The sequence below is a fragment of the Cheilinus undulatus genome, linkage group 4 (assembly GCF_018320785.1).
Source record: "Cheilinus undulatus linkage group 4, ASM1832078v1, whole genome shotgun sequence".
Lineage (NCBI taxonomy): Eukaryota > Metazoa > Chordata > Actinopteri > Labriformes > Labridae > Cheilinus > Cheilinus undulatus.
This window is the reverse complement of record NC_054868.1, coordinates 4917815-4943427: the sequence shown is the minus strand read 5'-3', so window position 1 is coordinate 4943427 and position 25613 is coordinate 4917815. Positions and strand designations below refer to the sequence as shown.

Below are 25613 nucleotides of genomic sequence, written 5' to 3'. Positions count from 1 at the left end.
CAATAAAACTAAACGGAAATTGATTATAAGAATAAAACTAATGAAAAATCCCAAACTAGTGTGATGAATTCTGCACATATCTCAGATTATTTGATGGTTTTTGTGATGCAGAGTTTAGACCATGGCTCCCAAATGTTTCCTGGGAAGCCCTTCTATTTGTTTTATACAAAAGGGGAACTCAGATATAAAAATTACGGGGAAAGACTATCCTCGAACAGTTAAAGAGTTATTTTAAAGAGAAACTCACTGGCGACATCCCTCAAACTATCAAGCTTTGATCTTCATCCTCTTAAATGTTTTACTTACAGAGGTCAATTTTCAACTTGATATAAACTACAAGCTTGCCAGGAGGAGCTCCAGAACCTTAAAAAAGACATGAGCTCCCCTGAAGGCATGATATGTGGCGCTTTGGAGGTCTCTTTAATTTTAAAAAGTTTACTATTTGCTGCCCTGGTTTTCTATTTGTCTCTATTCTTATCATCATGATAATGCCTCACATTAAGTTCTATGACTCCTGCAGACAACTCACTCACATCTCAAATGGCAGCAGACTCACTAAAGCTCTTTATACTGAATTACTTTAACATTAGAATCAACACACAAAAGAATGTGTCAGAGTTTAATTATGTTTTTAAATCAAAAGGCTAACCTTAAAGTTTAAAATAATGTATGAAGGATTTATAATGTATATCCAGCACCAAGCAGAATTCAGCAGTTTAACTAAAGCTTGTTAAAAGCCACCTCCACAGAGGATCATTTACATAAATTATTCTACAGCATGCATATTCATCTGAGCTACACTGACATCATTTATGAGGTCGGTGCTTTGCATCTCTGACACCGTGTCCTTGTTATTTTACAAACTCCTGACGTGGCAGATTCAGGAGATTAAATAATTAAGCTTGCAGCTCCTGCAAATATACCAAACATGTATCCTATACATCATCAGCCTGCATGCAAATGCTGAAAATACAGCCGTGGAAGCTAAGGAAATAAACATGAGAGAAGTGTTTTGCTTGTTTTTTAACTCATTTGACTCACACTGAGAGGATAATCAGGGAAAAACAACAAAAAAGTAATAAAAATTAGGTTTTGTGCATAATTTTAGATAGAAATTAGACTTTTAATCACCCTGCATGAGTCACAGAGAGGAGTTTAATGAAAAGTGTTTAGTGGACGGGGGAGTTGCAGCTCTCTTCATGCAGGGTCTTATTTTATGAGGAACACTTCGGCTCAATTAGTCACAGAGGAGGGTTTTATATCTCTGTATGTGAGCGTGTTTGTTAAACACAATCTGGCCTTGCATCTAAACTAAGCGGCCATTAAAAAAAATGGCCTTGGTCCTCCTTTTAACATGCAATAGCTTGCATTAATGAACTGTTGGCCTGACTGTTGTGTTATAGATTATATTTTTGTGTGTGCACAGTTCCTATAGAACTTTTTGGATAGAAAGGTTGCTTACTGAGAGAAACACCAAAGTATCAGACATAGAAGGAGCTGTTTGAATTCCCTGAAAGATAAGAAAAGGAGTGTCATTGCTTCCTTTATTATCCCCAATACACTGGACCACCGTTTACCAGAGGGAAGAAGAAAAAAACACCCATAATGCTTTGCTTCAACTTAATTTAAATAGACAGAAATGCCCATAATATGCTTGTGAAAGCTACATTCATGATATGATTTGTTAATGGATCAGTGTGAGCAGAGTTTACGGTATTTACCTGGAAGACTGCAGACGGCTAAAGCAGCAGCTGAATTTCAGCTGAGGACCCAGCGATCAGAGCGGGGGCGGAGCCAGACATGTTTAAAATCCAAGGCTAATCCCAAAAGAAAGATGGCCGACGACATATGTGTTGGTGTGTGGGTAAGTTACTGACATCTCTCAGTATGGAAAAGGTCACAAAGCCATCCCCAAGGCTCTGGGACTCAAGTGAACTACATTTAGCGCCATTATCCACAAATGGAGAAAACTGTGAACAGTGGGGAACCTTCCAAGGAGAGGCCAGCCAACCAAAATGACTCAAAGAACACATGGCGACTGATCCAGGAAGGTCACAAAAGAACCCAGAAGATCTAAAGACCTGCAGGCCTCACTGACTCAGTTAGGGTCAGAGTTCATGACTTAACCATAAGAAAGAGACTGGGCAACAATGGCATCATGGGAAAGTTCCAAGGCCAAAACCACTGCTGAGCAAACAGAACACAAAGGCTCGTCTCACATTTGACTAAAAACATCCTGATGATCCCCAAGACTTCTGGGGAAAAATGCTATGGATTTACCAGACATAACTTGTGAGCGTCCCGTCACACCTGGAGTAAAACTAACAGCATTTCATCAAAGAACATCAGACCAACAGTCAAACATGGAGGTTGTGTGATGGTCTGGGACTGCTTTGCTGCATCAGGACCTTGACCACCGGCCATAGTTGATGAATTCTGCTTTCTACCAAATAATGATCCAGTTATCACAAACACATTCACGCAGCTGTTGCCGCCAAGGATGGAACAACCAGTTGTTAGGTTTAGGGGGAAATAACTCTTTCACATAGGGCCAGGTAGGTTCTCAGGTTATCTTTGTCTACTATCAAAATCTGTTTGATGATCTGAAACATTTAATTGTGACAAAAAAAAAAAAAAAAAAAAAAAAAAATCATAGGGGGGAAATATACTTTTCCACAGCACTGTATGTCAACCTACAGTTTGTGTGTGTGTCATTGCTATCATTGCTCAGCTCTGGTAAGTACTGTAAAGGCCTAATTGGGTGTATGTGTGTTACCCTGTGCATGTGCTCATCCATGTATGGGATGGACTCACTGGTGTGTGGGTGTGTAGAGAGTGAGAGAGAGAATATGTGTGCATGGATAAAAAAAAAATCCCAGGAAACTGCTCACAGATGCTTCAACTAAAAAACATCTTTCTTACTACTCTGCACGAGGGAGCCCATGATTCACACACACACACTTAGCCCAGCACGATACACCGAATTCCCCCCTCCACCCACGCACAAACACCGGCACACACAGTTTAGCCGAAGGGAAGAGATACCCAAGTCCAAGGACCATCCGAGCTGCGATCATAATTGCCTCAGTTCATTGTGGGAATCAGCGACCTTTATATAAAACCCCTCTCTTCCTTTCACTCTCTTTTTTTATGATTCCTCTTTCTCTTTTTCTCTCCGGGTTTAAAGAATAAATAAATAAATATAATATCACCGTCAAGTCAGACCAGCAGCAAACTGACAGCTTTAAAGCCATGAAAGGAGAAAGGAAAAGCAAAATGTGAGACATCTCTTAGGATTTTGTTTTTTGGCTGCAGTCTGCACCTCTAAATCTGATGTTTATAATACAAATATTTTATCTAAGCAATGCAATGCATAAAAATTTACAAAATGTTCTCATCAGAGAAGAAAAAATAAAGCCTCCTCCGACATTTTCTCTAATGTCAGCTCCGGTTCAGCCAACTTCAAGAGGTTAAAAATAACTTGGATGAGCGCACAATTAAGTAGCGTTCCAATATCAACAGCCAAATCAAGAAGTGATTAAAACACAGTTAAATCAATTCAAAAAAGTTGATGTCACAGCCAATCTTTTCTAAGTTTTCCACTGCAGTGCAGTCCAGACTCAGGAAAGTTGAAAAGATCACTTCTAGCCTTAAAAATCTCGAATTTCTCTCCCGGTAGACATTAAACACTAAAGTATCGTGATAATTTTGCCAGCTTCCCAAGAAGCTCTCATGACTGATTCCCACAGTATTACAGTTTTATTCCAGGTGTCCTATTTTCATGCAACAGTCTGAAAATTGCACATTTTACTGATATTTTGGCCCAAAAACCATGCGTTATGTCTCTAAGGATGTTTTCACACATATAGCTCCTTCGTCTTGTTCTCATTCACATGGTTAAATGATTCATTGTTGCATTTTTCCCTCTGGGCCTTTTGCGTTCACATTGCCATATTATAAAGGAGCCAAAGCACACACCAACGCAACAACCATAACTGCATGTCACAGCCTGCTTTTCCTCACCTCATAGAATTAAATGCTAATTCTACTGGTCATTCCTTGCATCATGGGACAGCTCTACAAGTGCTTACCCGGTTAGTTTTGATTAAATGAGCTGTGGGTTGACTTGGAGTGGTGTATTTCCCATTTTCTTCAAATTGATGCATGTGCACATCACAGCAGAAAAATTAAAACATGAATTAAACTGCAGGTTTTGAGCAGCTGTGACCCTTTCACTGCACATGGACACTAGTTCAATCACTAGAAACGGCCAGAACCTTTTTTCAGTCATGTTTACATGCCAGTAGAGTGGAGAATCCTTCCTTTGCCAAAGCTTGAAGTCTACAAAAGTAGGGACAGCTTTATGTATTTGGATGTGTTGTGGTGAATAATGCTGCCTTTTGGGAAGTGAAGGGCAAATTATTCCTTGTCACCAAAGCACCGCTGAATATTATCGTTAGCCCGTTGCATTACCTTATGATAGAAAGATCATCAAGCTCCAACTTTAACCATAAGGGGTCCACGATCATGCCTGCAGGATTTCACCATCTGCTATTTTTGTCACATGATAGCATGAAAACAAAGCCACATTTTCATTGCAATCATTTTGTGTGGAAAGTGGGATTTTTAAGCTTTCTTTAGTTTTTGTTTGTCATCAAAAACACAAAGAAAACAGGAAATATGATCATTTGAATTTGACATAAACATTTATATATACATATATATATATATATTGTATATATGTATGTATTGTTTTAAATAACACTTTTTAAAAATCAATTTTTTGGTGGGGTTGTGTTTTTTGAAAGTCCTATATGTAATACAGTAATTTTAACTTAAAATTACAGTTTTCATTTCATAAAGTTTAGATATTGCAGAAACAAAAATGATACCAAACATGAGCATGGTAACATTTTTGAGGTGGTTTATATTTTCAAAAGAAATGTATTAACAAAATGGCAAAATAGGACTGGACCTCTAAGGGTTAAGTCGATGTTTTGAGGCAGTATTGTTACTTGAAAGCAGGGATTAAAAAAACTTAGGTTACCATAATTGTAGCTTTTTTGGGTACATGTACTTTTTCGAGAAGTTATTAAAGATCGCATATTATGCAAAGTACACTTTTTCAGGATTTCCTTAATAAAATATGTCCACAATCCCCCCAAGAATCAGAAAAATCCATTCCCTCCCCTCTCTTTCTCCACCTTTCAGTAAATGTGTTCTGAATAAGCTGTTGTCAGATTTTTGGGAGGAAAGATCTGCCCTCCTCTCTTGCTCCTCCTCTCAGCTGCCAGCTGAAAAGAGGATCGGGAGAGCCACATCCATGAAGCCGCATCCATTACCTGAGAGGGGCGGAGTCAGACATCTCATCAACATTTAAAGCCACAGAAACAGCTCGTTCTGAGCAGGGCTGAAACAGAGGAGTTTTAAGACATGCAAAAATCCAATACTAGAGTGTTTTTTTTCAGCTACAAACTTCACAGGCAGGCTTTGGGGACCTCTGAGACCAATATAAACTTGTCTTGAACCAGTAAAATATGTGACCTTTAATTTCTCTGACTGGAATTTGTAGAAAGTTAAAGCATCAGCTGTCTTAACATCTGTTTGTTAAGTGCATCATGCAGAATGATAGCTGTCATACGTTTAAGAAAAATAAAAATAATAATAACAAAAAGGTTCAAATGGTTTTAATTTATATAAATTAATTATGCAAGAAATAACGCATCCAAAAAATGAAGTGAATGCAAATGAATCCCAAAAATCCCACTGTTCATTCAGCGGTTCACATTAGCTTTGTAAACTTGATGAAAACTTTCTTGGACTTTTGATCTTTATTAGTTACTCCATCCAAATCAACACTCATCCAGTACTGTCTGAGAGTAAAATAAAGATAAATATACAATCTGTCTATGGCCACTGCTATGCCCAAAACTACTTCTAATGCAATATTTCCCTGCATATACGTATACATGCATGTAATCAAGATCAATCAGTTGCAAAGCCCGTAATCAATGATGCATGTTTCTCACAGTAGCAGGTTGTTCTTGGCTGCAAAAGTGCAGTTCAGTAAGAGTGTGATATTAAAGCTATAATTATCATTTACATACTAGCAAAAATCGCCCTTGTGTGCCACACGCACCTTCGCTGGTAATAAAAAATGTAAGAAAATCAATGCAAGAAAAGTCTGTTTTAGCGTAATTTTACATTTGATTAAGGCTGGAAAAAAGAAACTATCTCTGAGGAAATATGCAGAAGAATTGGTGTTTTCCCTTTGTGGTGTTAAAAAAAGCACTTTTCATCACCACCTTTGTCAGAGTGATCTAATCCTGAATAAACCTGACAATGAAGAATCTGAGTAATTCCTCTCAGAAGATTCCTCTCTTTCATCAGCACCTCTGGAGAAAAGCTCCGCTGTGCAAAAAGCATTTCAACACTTTGATGAATGGTATATTTTTCTATCATCACTGTTTCTTACAATGATTCAAGTCTGGATCAATATTTATTGATGGATACCAACAAATCAGTTGAAACATGATCATTGCTGAGTGCTGGAGTGACTTTAAACTCTGGTGGTGCAGCTTAGAAACATCGTTTGCCTACAATATTCAAACATGTGTCCAAGGTGGATTCCTGCTACAGATTAGTGCAAAATCTGCAGTCATATTAGCCTTCACATCACCTACATCACATCCTGCTCAACAGCTCACAGATGAGGAAAGGTCTGGGGAAAGGAAACCTTGCACTGTGTTTATCTGATTGGCTCAGACTACCGAAGTAAAAAGGATGCATGCATGCTGCAACAAGAGAAGAAGAAGGCTGTGATAGAAGGAGACCGGACAAGATCAGAGGAGAGATGAACAGTGGACACGTCCGGGGAAGCAGAAAGGAAACCCTTCAGACTGATAGGTGTGTATCCAGTCGCAGAGCTGATACTGAAACAGAAAGTCGTGTGGTCTTACCTATGCAGTAGCAGAGCAGCACAGAGAGCAGCACAGACAGTCCTACAGCACTGAGGGCCGTACACCTGAGGAGAGGAACAAAAAGACATCTGTGATGTGCTGCTGTCAGCCTCATTTTTGTTCATTTTGTCTCAGTGACCTTCACAAAACACAAAGAAATATCTCCTGACAGCTGCTTATCACTGCATGAAAAAATACATAAAAATGCCAGTTATGATTATTTTTCTCTATTAGACAACGTAACTAATGAAGGCAAACACATTTAGACCCAGCTCGTTCATCTTCTACCTTTATCCCCTGATGTGAGAGTGGAAAGGTCAAAAAGCTCAGAGATAGGACTGAAATCTAGTATTTACAGGGCAAACACATAATTTCAGGTACGAGGTTGACCAAAGTAAAGGGCAGAAGGACAAAAAATCTCAAATTTAGTCCAGTTTTAATTTAAAAAAAGCTATTTGGTTAATACATTTTGTTGCATTTATTTTCTTTCAGCTGATTTAGGTGGCATTCACAGCAGGGGCCCGGTCCCAGATCACTTGAGCACAAAGTCCAGTTCGTTTTGTAGATGAACTGTGCCCGGGCCCGGGACAGGCCCACATGGGGAGGTGGTCCCGGGTGTGTTTCAAGTGGCACAGTTCAGATGAGGCGTGAATGCAACCGCGCCCATATATGGCACAAAGCAGGGGTGTAGCTAGGGGTTTTGGGACCCCAGAAATAATTAATATTAATATTTTTAAGTGGAAAAAGATGGATGGATGGATTTTTACTATGGTTACATTTAATTTACTTGCATTATTTCACAGTGCTGGACCAGGGGCCCCCCCAATATTGTTTTTACTCTGTTTGATGCAAATTGCAGGTTGTTGACCGATTCATTTATTGGATTTTGATTCAATAATGACACTAAGTATTAAGAAAAATAAATAAAAACATTTCATTGCAGGCCTCTCAAGGGCCCCTCCCTACTGTGGGCCTGGGTAATCAGTACCCTTTTCCCCCCTGTGCTACATGCATGGGATAGAGCATCGTATCAGCTTTATGACGTCATCGTAAAAACAAAACTTCTTTCCATGGCGCAGGAGTTTGTTCACATTTTCCCCCCCAAAAAAGGTGGAAATCATCAAAATCCAGTCATTAAACAGTCTGTTATGACTCACCTTATGGATGAACACGAGTTGGAGTCAGTGACATGACATGCAAAGGCAGTTAAAGTCTCCTGTCAACTCAAAAACTTATAAAGTGATTTTTAATCATCCGTGGTGACAGGATGGACTTTTTTGCTGGGTTAAAACAAAAACAATCTTCCTTAAGGTCATGACCTGAATGGTTGCCATGGTAGCTTTTTGCTGGGTTTGTAAAACAGCTACATGCATACCGCCACCTGCTGCTCAGACTGAGTTTGTAACAAGCGGCAACCTCTGGTCCTGAAAAAATTAAGCCAATGAAGAGGCGCAAAAAATTGCAATACCGCAAGTGTCCACTTGAGGCTGGCTGCAGGAACACCAGAAGTCCCATCCGGACACCTGTTAAACAGCCATTTTTTACACTAGAAATAGACTGGTTTACAGCCTGGTTCGAAAAACCAAACGTGTCTCATTAGCTAATGTCTTCATGTGCTCTCAATGTACGGGGGGTGAATTTTTTGTACCACAATGGTTTAGATTATATCGAGGGAAAACCTCACTGCGGACTGATTGAAGAGTCTCATTTTACTGACAGGCAGAAGCTACATTTCTGTCAACCAGAATGCAAGCTAGCTAGCTGACAGGAGTGTTGTAAAGCATACTAACACTGGAGTGTGGAGCAGTGGAAACGTGTTCTGTGGAGGAGACCAATCATGCTGCTCCGTGTGGCAGTCAGATGGGCCAGTCTGAGTTTGGCAGATGCCAGGAGAATATTACCTTTCGAACTTCTGACTGTGAAGTTTGGCGGAGGGGGGATAATGGTATGGGGCTGTTTTTCAGGGTCTGGGCTAGGCCCCCTTATCTCGAGTGAAGGCCAGTCTTAATGCTTCAGCATACCAAGACATTCTGGACAATGCTATATAGGACTATAAAGACATTGTTTTATGAGTTTGGTTTGGAAAAACTTGACTGGCCCACGCAGAGTCCTGTCCTAAACTCCACTGAGCACATTTGGGATGAACTGGAACCGAGGCCTGACCTCATTAATGCTCTACAGAATGAATGGGCACACATTCCCACAGAAACAATCAAAAATTTTGTGGAAAGCGTTCCAAGAAGAATGGAGACTGTTACAGCTGCAAAAAGGGGGCCAACTCAAAGTCAAAGTACTTGTGTTTAAATACAAGTCAGTCCCAGGTGGTGTAATGGTCAGTTGGCCGAATACTTTTGACCAAGTAATGTGTCTTTATTACTGTTCCATACAGTGGAGAGAAACCATGGAACTGGAATGTCTAATAGTCCAGCACTAACATTCTGGTTTGAATTTAGCCCAGTTTAAGTCCAGCTAAAATCATGCATCATCCTTTGGCTCATTTCTTCCATCCTCATGGAAGAAGTTCAGTACTGTAAGCTTCAAAAGAACCAGGGACTGGTGTACTCAGATCTGGGCCCTGGTCTCTCATGTGAAACTACCCTTAGTGTTTGGGGACAGAAAATCAAGGTCCGAAGGTCTTAAAGTTTTTATTAAAGATAGTTTTATGTAAAAGACCACCAGATAGCAGTCTGTATGCTTTTCCCTGAAGAGTTGAGCTAATTAAATCATCAATAAGCAGATGTTTAAATTGATTGCTTTCAATTCCGTCCAAATAAAACACACGTCTGAGATTATATCTCACAGAAATGTGTGGGTTTTTTTCTAAATACATACCTTACTGAATCCTGCTTCTTTGCCATTTGTTTTACAAACACCAGCGTGGATTTCAGGATGTTGTCAAAGCTTCAATTATAATCAGCTTTACAGTAAATCCCCCGAATGTACATTAGCAGGAGATAATCTAAATACTGAGCTGTGTTTGAGAGGAGTATTTACAGTGAGTCAAATGCTGCTAAATACGCTGAAAAACGTGGTCAAATAGGCAGCTGTTTATTCCAACTTAAACTTTGATAAGGACGCAAACTACAGCCCCAGACAAGCTAGAAATTCAGCAAAAAAAAAAAAGACATCTTTATCTGACAAAAGAGCCAAAAAAGGCTCTCCCCATTTTTTTTCTAGCCTGAATAGTTTTCCTCACAGGAATTTAATTTGCATTTTCCTGATGCCATAATCAAACACAAAACATTTATTTCCCGTCTCACCTCCATGAGCAGTACTTGGAGGATTTCTTGAACTTGAAGGCGGAGCGGGACAGCGTGTTCCTCGGCAGAGGCCTGGTGGGCGGTGAGTACACGGAGCCTGTTGCCATGGTGTAGCCAGGTGTTGCCGTGGAGAAGAGGGGGGTGGTGCCTGTACCTGTCTTGAAGAGGAAGTGCCTGCAAGCGAAAAAAAAGGGGAGAATAGGAGAGAAATTAGATCTAGTAAACCATTAAATACAGTATAAAATCTGCCACTAGGGGGCTCTCAATCAAAATATTAACAGCATATAACGTCAAAGTAGCAGGGAACCCTGGGTAGAGTTGTGCCTGATTATGCTTTTTGAGGACTGTTGAACTTGATGGTTTGATTCTCAAGTCATGTAGGAGAATACTCTGGACACAGAGAACCACTGCTCTGAGAAGTACTAGGTTTAAAAAAACATGATGTGCCAGGGAAGATTAACTGAACTTAGAAAGCATCGCAGCCTGAATGTAAAGTTTCAAAATAAAAGCTGTATCTCTATCATTGTCCCAATGATGAGATTGCCCCTGGGCTGCATGTTTGTGTGCATGTTCTCCCCGTGCAAACGAGGGTTCTCTCTGAGTACTCCAGTTTCCGTCCACCACAAAAGACATGCTTGTTAAGTTAATTGGTGACTCTAAATTGGCCATAGGTGTGGATGTGGGCGTGCCTGCTTGTCTGTTTCTATGTGATTGTCTGAGAGCAGTCCAGGGTGAACCCCGCCCCTCGCCCAGTGACAGCTGGGATAGGTTCCAGCCCCCACAACCCCCAACTTGACAAGCAGAAAAGCCTGTAGAAAAGCCTGGACTGTTTTTATTATTATTAATATATTTTCTTTTAGACCACCTGTGTTTTCACACACTGCTTTTATTCTGAATTTTACTTTTTCTTTGAATTTGCTGCAGTTATTTTGTAAGTTATTGAGGTCACTTGCAAAGTTGCATGGCTTGTTTTAAATTTCCCTGATGTTTTCCTTTCAAACATAAACATACAACAACAAAGCAGTAAACGGCATTTGCACACAGTAATTTGATGATTAAATTTGATGATTCAAATTTATTCCATTATTGTTGTTATTATCATGACTGTTTTTTAAGTGTATGCAAGATTATATTGTACCCATGTACAGCACTTTGTTCAAGGTCGAGGTTGTTTTTAAACGTGCTCTATAAATAAACTTTGACTTGACTTGACATTTATTTATTTAGGATCTCCCTCTTGTTCTCTGCCTCTGTCTCAGAATTTTCTTTGCATGAAGTTGTTGTTTTTTTAGGCCCCCTATGTCAGTTAACCACCAGTCTTTAAGGTAAATCAGTTTGTTTTATTAAAGTTTCTTATGACATCTGGCATAATGAGATACATCGAATATACCTATAATTAAATACTTTTGGCTTTGAATATTGTTGGAAATATTTGAGGGAATGGAAGTGCAACAGTAACATATATTTCAAGCAGAACCTGGGTTTTCAGAATAAGAAAGTTCTATCGACATTTAACCTGTTCTAAAAATATATATATTTGCAAATATAACAGAAATTTGATATCAGCAGTTTCGAGTATATTCAGGTTGACTGGCAAGTTCATGTATGAAAGAAAGAGGCTGGTACCACCTACCAGTTTTCCTACTTCAGATACCAAAACTTTAAAGCTCAGTTTCTCAAAACTACTCAGAATGCAGACACAACCTCACAATTCAAAGGGGCCGATTTGATTTGTAAAATTAATGTAAGTGATTCACTTTTTTTTAAAAAAAATTTAAATATTAGTCAAAAAGAACACTTTTATTTTAAAAACAGCGATACAGGGTGTCGGTTGAGTAAAGTGTAAGGCTTTGCTGACCTTTAAAAGGAGAGATAATAAGCGAAATAAAAACATTGTCTTCTCTGTTAGGTCTGCAGATCAGATTTCAGGAGCAGTGCCAGAGAGCTGAGTGACCAGCGGGACAGCTCGGTACCTTCCTTTCAAGGGATCCTGCTGCAATTCTAACCTTTGGCCTGTTACTCCTCTCTCTCTCTTGCGTTCTGATGAAGGTCAAAACCTTGAGAAAAGCGACCCAAAAACTCATTAAGGTGAACTATTCCACCTTGCTGTGAGGAGCGGGGCATGAAAACAAACATGGAGACTTGGTGCACCAGTTTGTTGATGTTCACAGCATGCACAGGCGTTATAACCTCCCCCACAATGGAAAAATCTCTGAGTTTAGTTTGGCTGGGAAATCAGAGAGGTTCCAGTTCCCCCAAGCCTCCGATTTTAACAACACATCAAGCTTTTGGTGCTTCCTTTCCAAAACACCCCTCAGGTTTGGATGTTGTATGACGAGGTTAACACAGTCTCTGCTGCGCCCAACAAAAATATCTTTTTTAAATCACATGGTCTGAGGCCAGCCAACACAAATTCTAAAAGGCTAATTGCAGCGGCATAACTGTGACTCACTGTGTTTGGACCACAATAGCCATGACTCTTTTAATCTCACACAACTGTTTCTCTGACTATTAGTCACAACGCAGGCTGCCATAGCTTTATTGTGCCCATTAAGTTGATTAATGAAGCCCGTGACGTGTATTTATTCTTTCCATTGTGCATCTCTGTACTGGAGCAGAACCACCTTCTGCCTTCAGTCCTGCACTGAGTCATTACCCATAAGTCATCTGCAATTTACCCATGCAAAACGCAAGGAACCACTGCATGGTAAATCATGTCTGTCAGTAATGTCCGTGAGTGCACAGATTAGTATTGATTGCTTTAAGCACATATAAGAAGCTTTATTAATACGTCTGTCTGCGTGGAAAAGCTGTCAGGAGAAAATCACAGGCACATGCATGTGAAGCTGCAGTAATTACCAAGGTCACAATGTCTAATTAATGACAGAAGCCCAGCTAACGAGCATCTGTAATTACAATCAGACTGCTCTCTAACAAGGCAGTGTGATTAACAATTAGAACCTATTATAACAAGAACCCTTCAATTAATACCTGCCTGCAGGCGAGATGTAGAGAGATAGAGGAACACAGGAGAAAGGGAGAGAGTTAAATCACAGGAGATGGAGTTGGAGACAGAAGCAGAAGAGAGAAAGACACTGTTACTGTGTTTTGTTATGAAATTAAAGCATGGACGTGATTTGAAGCATTTCCTCAAAAGCATGAGATGTAGTTAGTCACACAAGCAAAGGCTTTTGTTGAGGAATTGTTAAAAAGCGCTTTGAGTAGACTGGAACAAAGGAGTAAAAAAGGAAGCAAAGGGAATTTTTGTTGGCGAGTAAATCCTTCAGAAAGCTGCAGATAATTTGGCTTCTTACATTTTATGGTGGTATTATAAGACTTCCTTCTTTTCAATCCCAAAACCATCTAAAAAAAAAAAAGCTGTACCAAACACAACCAAACTCAGTCTCTTAGTGTACAACCCCGAATGCAAAAAAAGTTGGGACACTATGTAAAATGTAAATAAAAACAGAATGCATTGATTGTCAAATGTCATAAACCCATATTTCAGGGCTCATCAACTACACCGCTTTCCACATTATTATGAAAATTACATTTTTCTCTTATTTTCCAAAACAATAATGCAAATGACAGTCAGAAAATTTTCATGTCATCAGCCATTAGAGCAAAATATACATTTTTTTTTAACAAACTTCATAATGATAACCATTATCTTTTTAAAATAAAACCTCGAAATGCACTGTTCCATATTATTAAGCACGGCAGAATTTTAAAACATTTTATAGGTCGTAAAGAACTGAAAATGGTCATTTGTAGAAACTGCAGCATCAGGAGGTCATATTTACTAAAATCAAAGCTATTTCAATCAAAACATCTTAACAGGACAAGTTCCATGTTAACCTAAAGACCACTTCTTTGATTTCACCGTCACTATTCTTGCATCCATTGAACTTGTGAGTTTTTGGAGAGCTTCTGCTGGAATTTCTTTGCAGGATGTCAAAAAGGATCTCTCTGCTGCCAAAAAGTGTCAAATAGTGTAATTCCTTGGACAAGGAATGAAAACATTTGATATTTCAGGAAAAATTAATCGTGATCATCATACTGTGAAGAAATTTGAGGTGGATTCAGAGCACAGATGGGTTTGTGCAGATAAAGGCATAATGAGGAAGTTTTCTGACAGAAAAATTCATCAGACTTAGAGAGCAGCTGCTAAAATGCCATTACAAAGCAGCAAACAAGTATTTGAAGCTGCTGGTGCCTCTGGAGTCCCACCAACCTCAAGGTGTAGGATCCTCCAGAGGCTTGCAGTCGTGTATAAACCTACTATTCAGCCCACCCTAACCAATACTCACAAGCAGAAACGGTTGCAGTGGGCCCAGAAATACATGAAGACTCATTTTCAAACAGTCTTGTTGACTGATGAGTGCTGTGCAACCCTTGATGGTCCAGATGGAGGAGTAGTGGATGGTTGGTGGATGGCCACCATGTCCCAACAAGGCTGTGACGTCAGCAAGGAGGGGGCGGAGTCATGTTCTGGGCCGGATTCAGAGAGAGAGCTGGTAGGCCCCTTTAGGGTCCCTGAATGTGTAAAAAAACGCCTCAGCAAAGTATATAGAGTTTCTGACTGACCACTTTCTTCCATGGTACAAAAAGAAGAGCAGTGCCTTCTGTAGCAAAATTTTCTTTATGCATGACAATGCTCCATCTCATGCTACAAAGAATCCCTCTGTGTCATTGGCTGCTATGGGCATAAAAGGAGAGAAACTCATGGTGTGGCCCCCATCCTCCCCTGACCTCATCCCTACTGAGAACCTTTGGAGCATCCTCAAGCTAAAGATCTATGAGGGTGGGAGGCAGTTCACATCAAAACAGCAGCTCTGGGAGGATATTCTGACATCTTGCAAAGAAATTCAAGCAGAAACTCTCCAAAAACTCACAAGTTCAATGGATGCAAGAATAGTGAAGGGGATATCAAAGAAGGGCTCCTATGTCAACATGGACCTTGGCCTCTTAAGATGTTTTTGATTGAAATAGCTTTGATTTCAGTAAATATGATCTCCTTATGCTGCAAATTCAACAAATGATCGTTTTCAGTTCTTTACGACCTATAAAATGTTTTAAAACTCTGTTATGCTTAATAAAATGGAACAGTGCATTTTGAGGTTTTTATTTAAAAAAAATAATGATTATCATTATGAAGTTTGTTCAAAAACATTTGAATTATGCTCGGCTGATGACTTGAAAAATATTCTGTCATTTGCATTAATATTTCGGAAAATAAGAGAAAAATGTCATTTGCATAATAATGTGGAAAGAGGTGTAAATCAAACAACTCATAAGCATTGCTTCATTTAGTCAGCATGGCTCTCTAAGTGCATTTTAATAGGCAGCATATGAGAATGACTGAATTTCAAATGTGTGGTTAATCTGTGATTAATCCAGATTAACAATCAACGATTACTTCTGATTTAAAAAATCATTTCACAAGTAAGAACTTAATATCTGCACTCTGCTTTGTCACAGATGTAGAGATGTAAATGAGTGTTCCTCGTAGCTCCTCCATGGAGACAAATATTGTGAACAGTGTGAACAAATTCAATAATCCCGGGACAACAACGTCTCTCAAGGAAAGCTGGTACACAGTCTGTGCCTTTCTTTACCTGATATGGCATTTATGTTTCTTTAATGGACAAATTTGTTCCTGTGTTCACACAGCCAGAGGTGTTTCTGTCCTCAGAGTGTGGATGGTACATATTTATTCATGACAATTATTTTTTTTTTATCAGAGTGCAACGCTGCAGCACATCTCTGCAGGGTGTGAATATAGAATAGTCTCATCTGGTTGTGCTTTATAGAGAAACAGGGACGAACGTCACAGGAAAGTCAGATGTTAATGGAGATTTGTCACAGTTAAGATTGAAGATAATTTTTATCAGAAAAAAAACATAATAAAAACAAACGTTTCATATTCTCTTCATATTTTCTCAGAAAGCTGCTGTCACTGGTATCAGCCTAATAAAAAATAGATGTTTCTAACACAATCTGGCGACAATGGGCTCTCCTGAGATGCTAAAAAAAAAAGATTTTCGTTCCTTTGTTTCTATTTTTACATTCCCTCCCTGCTTTTCATGGCAAACATCACCTTCGTATCAATTAGTCATGAAGCTGCAATTATCCTGGGCTGTGAAGCTGAACACTCGGAGGTACCACAGGAAGACTTCAACAGTAGACCTGAACACGATATCTGCAAATACAGCTGCAGGTGAAACCCAAACCCGGCACAGAAAGTGACCCTAAAGCATGTGGGGTTAAGAGGAGGAGGGACGTGATGTGGACATGCGATAGTCTGCAGGTCATCACGGTTAGAAAGCTGAGAACGATGAAATGCAGTCTGGATTTATGGATGTATTCAGCTGTTTCATCTCTATATGAGAGAAACTCAGACACCCACAGATTCAAACATGCTGGAGCTGAGTGGCTTTTGTCTTCATGCTTTTGTCTGCACTAATGTCAGAAAAACAGCAGAACAGTCATCTTTGATAAACGTTTAAGGCCCTCGCTGCTCAGCACTTCTCTTATCTGGGGAACTCTAGTAAATTGTCAAATTAAAGGATCTTCATCCTTTGAAATTCTGCCATGTTTGCTATTCATCAAGTTTAATTTCCACTTCAAATTACTGAGATAATTTCAGATAATCAATTTTAGTCTTATGGTAATTCTTCAAAGTCTTGGTTGTGATCATTTTTACTTTTTGTGCATTTGTTTTCATTGTCTCATTTTAATTTTATGCCTCTTGCTTAACAGAGAGTTTCCAAGTGCTTGCTAAATTCTAAAAGAAAATATTTTTAAATATTCACGGCATATTTGAAGCAAATAGAAGCTCATCCCACAGCACAGCCTGAAGGCAAGTTCACAGAAAGAGCAAAGATCAAATTAATGCAATATAAAAATGCAAGATTGTACAACAATGGATAAAAAACATTTTAAATTTCTTTTGTTATGCCTAAAAGTTCTGATGTGTGAGCTCATTGGTAGTCAGGATAGAATGCCTTCAGTCACATGAGGTAGGCTATTTTAAAATCAGAATCATTAACAATCGTCGATCACTGTGCATTTGTTTTCTTTGAATGTGTTTTTAGATCAACATTGTAAAGTCATTTCATTTCTGTCACAGTGGAGAACTCTAGATGGGGGGCAAGGGGTGATTTCTGCATGGAGAAATGCTGCCAAAAGGCCAATTATGCCGAGCGTTCAAAGTGAGGAAATATATACATTCTTTAATCTGAAACTACTTTTGTCTCTTGAAAGTAGAGAAATAGTCAGAAAAAAATAAAATAACTTGGAAAAATAACTCACAGAGAAATGACAGGAATTAAAAAATACAAAGCGGTTTGGCTCATTAAAAGTCACATATCATGCAAAATACCCTTTTTTCAGGCTTTTCTAGCAAAAATATGTGCCCCTGTCCTGTCCTGTCCATAATCCCCCCCCAAGAATCAGAAAATGTGTGCTGAAACAAGCCGTTCTCAGATTTTTCACTCATGATGTCATGTGGTGAGTTAGCCCCGCCCCCAGGTTCAGTTGGCCCTCCCCACTTGAAAGAAAGTTCCGCCCTCCTCTTCTGATCCTCCTCTAAGCTGCCAGTTGAGAGGAGGATCGGGAGAGCCAAATCCATGAAGCCACATTTCTGGAGAGGGGTGGAGTCAGACAGCTCATTAACATTTAAAGCCATAGACACAGCTCGTTCTGAGCAGGGCTGAAACAGGGTTTTAAGACATGCAAAAGTCCAATACTGGAGTGTTTAAACAGCAACAGACTTCACAGGCATGTTTTGGGGACTTCTGAGACCAATATAAACTTGTCTTAATGGGGTAAAATATGTGACCTTTAAAAGGAAACCTGCATGATCAGACAAGTTCATCTTGTTGGATAGATAATTGTATGTCTCAAATGTATATTAAACTAAAAACTCACTAAATATCCCACATATCTGCATTTTGAGTTCATTTCAGCTCATAAACTCACCAGGGGACCGCCATGTTTTGACCCGTGTCACGTTAGTGCGACGTCACGGTTCAGCAGTGCTCCTCTCCGTTGCTGAGCAGTAACCACTTTTCAGACAGTTTTGTTGCTTGCAGCTGTCGCTGCTGTTGGTTTTGTGTCCCTGCTGTCAAAGCTCTGTCATTCTTCTAAGTTTCCTCTAAGTTTTTCTAAGCTTTTCAAAATAAAAGTATTATGTACATACGAAGGGAGCTTCTCCAAAAAAATGCTAAACTGAACTTTTACTTTGAAATGCGCAATCTGGAAGTTCTTTTGTTCTGTGTTTATCTTTACCTGAACTGTGTGGAAACAGAAAGCTTGATAAGGAGTAGAAGTTTGGGGAACAACTTTATTAATAGACACATTTTAGCTTGTGGCCTTCATCTTGTTCATCAAGAAACAGATTTCAAACATTTTCTACCCATGCAGATGTAAATATTTGCTACAACAAGGTAAATATGGCTCTGTATTTATCATTTTCCTGTCTAGATGGACAGATAACCGTTTGTGGTGCAAATATAAAATAGAAGAGACATCAAATTTTAGAATTCTCCATGTGTGAGACGTGCTGCATTTCTGAGATGCAGCCCTAACACTGGCTGTCAGTCTGAAACAGGTTACTGCATAGGAGCGGTGAGGATCACACCACGGAACTGTGATGTCACGGCGGCAGCGCGAACCAAAACATGGCGGTCTCCTGGTTAATTTATAAACTCAGATGACTCAAAATGCAGATATCTTGTGAGCACTGCACGGCCCTTTGCAGCCCTGAGTAGCTCTAGACTCAAGATCACGGGAGAACTATGAGTTCATGCAGGAACACAATGTAAACCCACTTCCTGAGGTTGATTTACCACGATGCACTTTATGAAGTTTAGATGTTTATGATTGCTATAAAGGATGTATTGTTTCATGTATAATTCTGTGGTTTTCCAACTCAAAAGTTGACTTGTCCATGTCAATGGCCCTTTGATAGCCCTCTGACCTACTGACCTACTGATGACCTATTGCTTGAGCAAAAAGATGAGGCATGAGGTTTACATAGTAATGGTTTATAATCAAGAGTACGTGCTTTGTGTTGTATTATGAAGCTGCACTTTGAATGTTTTTCAAGCTATTTGGATTGATCTGATCAACGTGGATTGATTCGGATTTGCTGTAGTACACCGAAAATACCTGTAGACCTAGCGTGTAGCAGGGCAGGGTGGAACTGCAAAGGCTGACTAGAGAGAGAGTGATTTACTCTGCAGTGCGCCTCATAAGCAGATAGCAGCACAGGTGGAGTATGTGGAAATTGGAGGTTAAAGTCCAATGCAATAAAAAAAATTTCACTTGAAACTAATATCTCACTTTCCTTTAGTTTGTCAGGTGAGGCAACCATGCCTCATTTGGAGAAGATTGAGGATTGAAATGTCTGGTGTCAGCACCATGCAGTGGCCGCTGGTAGCTTCTAGTGCCTAAGCTCTTTTTGCCCTCTAGGTCTCAACAAAGCTATGCATAGTGGAATGTTTGCATGCAGCATTATAAAGGACCTTGTACTGCCGCCACATAAACAGGTCTTCCTTTTTAATATTCCACTTGCCCAGGGCTGCTGCTGGGTTTATGTTTTCTGCTATGTTTATGAGCTGAAAATGCATGCTACATCAGGGTGGCGACGTCTCATGGTCTACCGGATCTTCCCTGCTACTGCAGGTATTCTGTGATTTAAAAATGTTGTTGAACATGCTGATGACAAAGCTTTTTAATTCTTTTTTTTTTTTTTACTTTGGAGTGAGAACGTGTTGTTCAAGTTGGGCTAGAAAGAGCTTCACTTAAATATGACCCTTAAATGAATACATTTAGGAGAAGAGCAGCTTCAGTTTTCACACAATGGATTAAATTTGATGCCACTTTTCTTCCCACTCCAGTATTTTAATATGTGCAGCACTCGTTCTTCACAAATGTTTTATTTTTTTCATGAAATGTTTTTAGGCGGTAAATCAGCGTCATTGTTTTGGGAACACAAGACTCTATATTTTAATCATCCTCAGTGTAAGTCAAAGTCACATCTCTCTGCAGTGTTTGTCAGCTGAATGTGAGCATGTTTCTTTAGAGATAAGAGGTTTTTAAAACGCTGCAGCAGTGGGACATTTAAAGCACACAGGACTGGGACTTTATCTTCACAGCACCAACACAGTCAGAGCTGCAGAGAGCACTAAATACTGTCTGTATATGTGTGTTATAAGTGTTTAAGTGAAGTCAATTACAGCAGACATTCAGAGCGAGGATAATCGAGTGTAAAATGAGTATAACCACAGCGAGCTGGGCTCACAGGAGCATGTCGTCGACCAGAACTAATCTGCTAGTCCACTAATAATAACACTATTATACAACACATTTACATTACATTAACACTATTTACACTGAAGCTTTTATTTGACAATAAGAGCAGAGAGAATGATTCTGCTGTGTGTGCATTTAAGTGTGACATAACAAAAGGGAGAGAGGTCACGGACCCTGAGGAGAAATTAACTGTAGCTAATGTGTGCACAGTAAACGCTGTATGTACTGTAGGTCTAACACTAGCCAGCAGACAACAGATTTATCCAGACATTAAAGGATAATCCACATTTACCTCTGCCTATAGCATGAAATATAAACGGATCATTTTAATGTACTTTGAACCGTTCAAATGCATGCAAACCTCCACACAATGAAAGACATTTTCAGCTTCAGATTTGTGTTCAGTGGTTGTACACGATGTTCTGTACAAAAAACACACAGCTACTTTAAAGTGTAAGTTGATTTGCAATGCCTTGAATATTTATAAAGGGATCTATTTATTTATATTTTTTGTATTTCGTTTATCTTCTCCTGAAAATATCCAGAAATACTTTTAGAAATATTCTTTTATTAAGTAGAGCTCAAAAGTGACCAATAATTTCAATTCCACAAAATCCTGACATATCAACACTTTCAATTGATAAGTATTCTTTTGAACCGATAATTTCCTACTCCTGATGGCTGATAACAGATAAGACCCCATCATTTTTTTTCAATTGTTGATTTTAAAAGAGAAGTTTATTCGGTGTATTTCTGCACATCTGGGTTAAAGACCCTGTAAAGTGAGAATGAATCTGTATTTAAGTTTAATGTATGGCAGGTCACTGTGCTATGAACCTCCAGGTCAAATTTCAGTCACACAAAACATTTCTAAGTTTATAAAATCAAGCTCCAAAATCATGAAAAAAGAGGCTGTAAAATCTGCTCCAGGATGGTGTGGGCGTGTCTGTTGAATGAGCTGAAGCCACGCCCACTCAGGAGAAATACAATCCTCTCAGATTAAAAAATGCAATACAATCTGAAGGGAGGAAATTACCCTGCCTCTTGACCTTTAATTGACCTCAGAAGAAGAGACAAAGTCAGTTTTCTGTCTCAAATCTCTGTTCTGATGCTTTAAATAATCCATAGACCACTGTGGCTGATAGATTTGGCAAATTTACCTCACAATGAACAAAAAAACCAACATTTAACTGACTGTTAGCTTTCAATAAAGGCAGAGACATCAGCTAACAACAGACTGTACTGAGATGAACTGCTCTGTGATTTTATATTGTAGTGTTAGAGGGGCGGGTCATTCCCTACTGTGGGCTGGTGATATCATGACCCACATTAAACATAGCCAGGAAAGAGGTGAAAAACTTTCTAATGGCCTAAAAACAAAATTCAGTCACATATAGATGTCAGTGTTTTCACTTTTACAGCAACCATACATCCAACATATCTAGAGTGTTAAGAAAAAAATTTTGGATTTCACTTAACAGGATCTTTAAACATGTGGTGAGCAAAGATATTTACAACTAATTCAAACCAACATCACTCGTGTTTACATCAAAAAGCAAAGAACTATTCTGATTTTACAGCTGTTATTTTTTGTTAAACATTTGTGTACGAAACAAAGTACAGCATACATGAATGACTGACATACGTTTTCCCCTTTTCTCTTAAAATGAATTAAAGTATCTTGACAAGGGGCGCGGGTGGCCGGGTGGTTGGGGCACGCCCCGTGTGCCCGGGTTCGGGTCCGGCCTGGGGCCCTTTGCTGCATGTCTCTCCCCCGCTCTTGTCCTTGTTTCCAATTCTGTCCACTATCCTCCTCTATCAAATAAAGGCACAAAAATGCCAAAAATAAACCTTTAAAAAAAAAAGTATCTTGACAAGAGGTCAAATCTGACTTTTTAATCAATAAAAAATAATTCAGCTTTTGTCGAATCATTTTTTTTCGCTGCTTAAGTCAAAAATAAAGATAACATTCAGATTAAAAAAATACACTGATGTAAGTCATATCTACGGTGGCCAGTAAGGGCAAACAGTCTGCAAAAACCAGATGCACTTTAAATGAAACAAAACAGCTTCAATATAAGAAACGCTTCAATTTTAGAGACACAATTAAACGTCCAAACGAACTTCAAAAGGAGAAACGCGATGCAACTGACAAAACGCTCTCCAAGAATCAAAAACAAATTCATGAACGACAAATGCGCTTCTAATACAGAAATAATTCCAGACTCAAAACGATCCTAAACCAAAACGCTCTTCAAAACCAGAAACAACAAAAAGCACCAGGCCTCCGGGGGCACTCTAACAGGAAGAGCGAGAGGGAGAGACAGACAGATGGAAGAGAGAACAACCCGAGGACGGACTTATGATTGTGTTTTGAAAGTCATTACGGGGTAATAATACTCGTTACCAGTTATGTAGTTATATCAGGGTGAGAATATTTCCTCTCGTCTGGCTCTGATTTACCCCTCTGATGACACATTTTCATCCCCGGGGTGTATATGTTTTATATTTTATCCCTGTCTCTGCTCAAACTACTGCCTCCCACTCTGGTCCTCTGTCCTCAGCATTCACTATCTGATTGAATCTTTTATGACACATGATCAGAATTAAAGATTTATGTTCTTATACTGCAGTCCGATTGTTGCAAATGGCCTGAGTTCTCACACTGGGTTTGTTTGGACTTTTGATTGCATCTCTAAAGTTGAAGCATTTCATTTATTGTAGCTGTTTTGTTTCATTTAGAGTGTGTCTGGGTTTTGCAGACTGTTTGCCCTTACCAGCCACCGTACATATCAGAAATAGGCTAAGAATGTTAAGTCCACCGTGGTCTGTGGCTAAACTTCTGCTCCTAATACAATACAATAACTTTATTTATTCCCGCAGGGAAATTCAATAATAATGTCGATCAGACTGAATGAAAGCACATCAAACAGAGCAGGCAGGGATACATCTATGAAAGTAGTGGTGGATCAGGAGACTGTGAGACTGATTTTGTCATTATAAGTGTTGACTTTTTGCTCTGGTGAACTTTCTGCAGGTTCCAAAGCCTGCTGAATCAGCACTCTGCCTGGTATTAGCCTTTGGCTTGGTCCTAATGCCAGCGGCTAAGGCTAGCAGCTAAGGCTGCTGCTGCTTCGTTTAAACATTGTTAGGATGATGACTTTTAAGTGACTTGTAAGATCCATAGTGTTCAAACTCGAGTACTTTTTTCCACTCTTTGCGATCTTTGCAGGACAAGTATGACAAACACTGCCGTGTTATCCTCCCCTAAATACTGAGTAACTCCACCAGTACCGCGGTATTATTAGCATTAGCCTCTTAGCACTGAAGCTGCTTCCTCTTCTTCCCTGGGGCTCAACCCTAGGTCACAAACTGTGGCGCCACCTACTGTTTTGGGGTGTGTAGTCTAGTGAGAAAGAAAACAAACGGGGTATTTTATTAGTTAACATTTTTGTTATCAGGATAAAAAAAAAAAGTAAAATATATGCAATATCAACCAAAAATTTTTCGTTACAGATAATTATCGTACACCCCTACGTTTAATCTTGAAATGTCCTGCAGACTTGGGACAAAGAAATATTTCATTGGGCACAAAAATTGGATTTTACAACTGAGAAAAAAGCAAAAGCACAGGACTGAGTGCATAATATTTTCTGGGAATTGGATAATTGAAGGATAATTGATGCATGCATGGGTCCGACACGCTGATATTTCTAAGCTCATTTTATGGGACTGATAAAAATACAGATACATATATCTGCAAAGAGTGATTGCATAATGTTGCAGCTGATGGTGACAGCACACTGCAGTGAGTGGGAGTGTCCACATTGATCTTTTAAAGGCATTTTTTAAAAAAGGATGGATGCACTTCAGCCACAACTCGAGGGTTTAGTTAGTCTTTAAAGCTATTTTTATTCTGAAGTTTCTTGGCAGATCGTAGGAATTAAAATATTCATCATTGCCTGTTTGGAGCAACATCTTGAGAAATAACAGAGAAAACTCTTGTATTTCTTTAAGTTAAAACCCTTGGGCCATAAATATATAGTGTTTCAAAGTTTGCCTTTAGCAGCGCTCTCTGTTTAAGTTGTAAGTGGAGACTTGAGTGTAGGATCTCTGGTGTCATATTAACTTTGTTCACACTACATCTCTATAACAGGATGGTGTGTGGGTTTATGTGGGTTAGATTGACACTGACGGCTGTTCAATCCAGCCACCAGTTGTGTTGGGTGTCCCTTGACACAACAGGTGCATGCACATGAATCTGTGAGAGTGTTTCTGAGGGTTCAATAGAGCGTGCGTGTGTCAGTGGGAGGATTATCACCTCTAAATGAGGACATTCACACTCTGCTGTCACATCTCACCCCGTTCACTCCTCCTTTCATGTCCAATAAAAGCTCCAACACACCTCTTTACCCTCTCTCTCTACACTGCAGTCTGATGCTTTGTCACTCACACCATCAGCTAGAGCCACAAACACAACCTTCAGTCTGAATAAATCAAAGAAGCAGAGCTGATATTTCCTTCCCAAGTCCTCTCTCAGTGATTTGCATAATAGAAATCTGACCCTGTAGACGTGCTCATTGGCCTTTTTGCAGGAAAACATGTAGTAAACACATTTTTATGTATTGTCTGCAGAGGAAACAGCAAGTCATTTTGAATAGATTTCATTTTCATAATATCTGTATTTTCCTCTCTTCTCAGCAGAAAACACCAGAAGTGATTCTTTCGCCACATGTCGACGGCTTTGTGAGACATGGAGAACATCAGGGAATCTGTTATCTCTGTGGCAGAAGGAAATAAAATCACTTCCTTTCATTACTATGAAACCATGTTTTCACAGCAAACTACATTTTATATGGAAAAGATGTTCTATTATGTATTCAATAAGACAAATTGGACGGAGAAATGCTCTAAAATTGTTGTTTTTAATTTATTTTTCCTGATAAAATGAGGTTAAATGGCTTGAATGAGTTGGGATGTCAGCATAAATGCATTATTTGTAATGAAATTTAAGTCTAAAATAAATTACATAGTGTTTCTCCTTACAGTTGCACCATACATAGGCTGCCATTGC

At 39.2% G+C, this 25613-nt stretch overlaps 1 protein-coding gene across 2 annotated transcripts in view; it reads right to left on the bottom strand.

The window, feature by feature from the left end:
• tenm3 (teneurin transmembrane protein 3) overlaps positions 1-25613 on the bottom strand; it is a 366938-nt gene that overhangs the window by 180849 nt on the left and 160476 nt on the right. For both annotated transcript variants that reach the window (XM_041784623.1, XM_041784625.1), the window contains exons 4-5: positions 10220-10393; positions 6960-7024 (exon numbers count right to left, since the gene is read on the bottom strand). In XM_041784623.1, coding sequence (XP_041640557.1) covers positions 6960-7024; positions 10220-10393 — 239 coding nt within the window. The remainder of the gene's footprint in view (positions 1-6959; positions 7025-10219; positions 10394-25613) is intronic.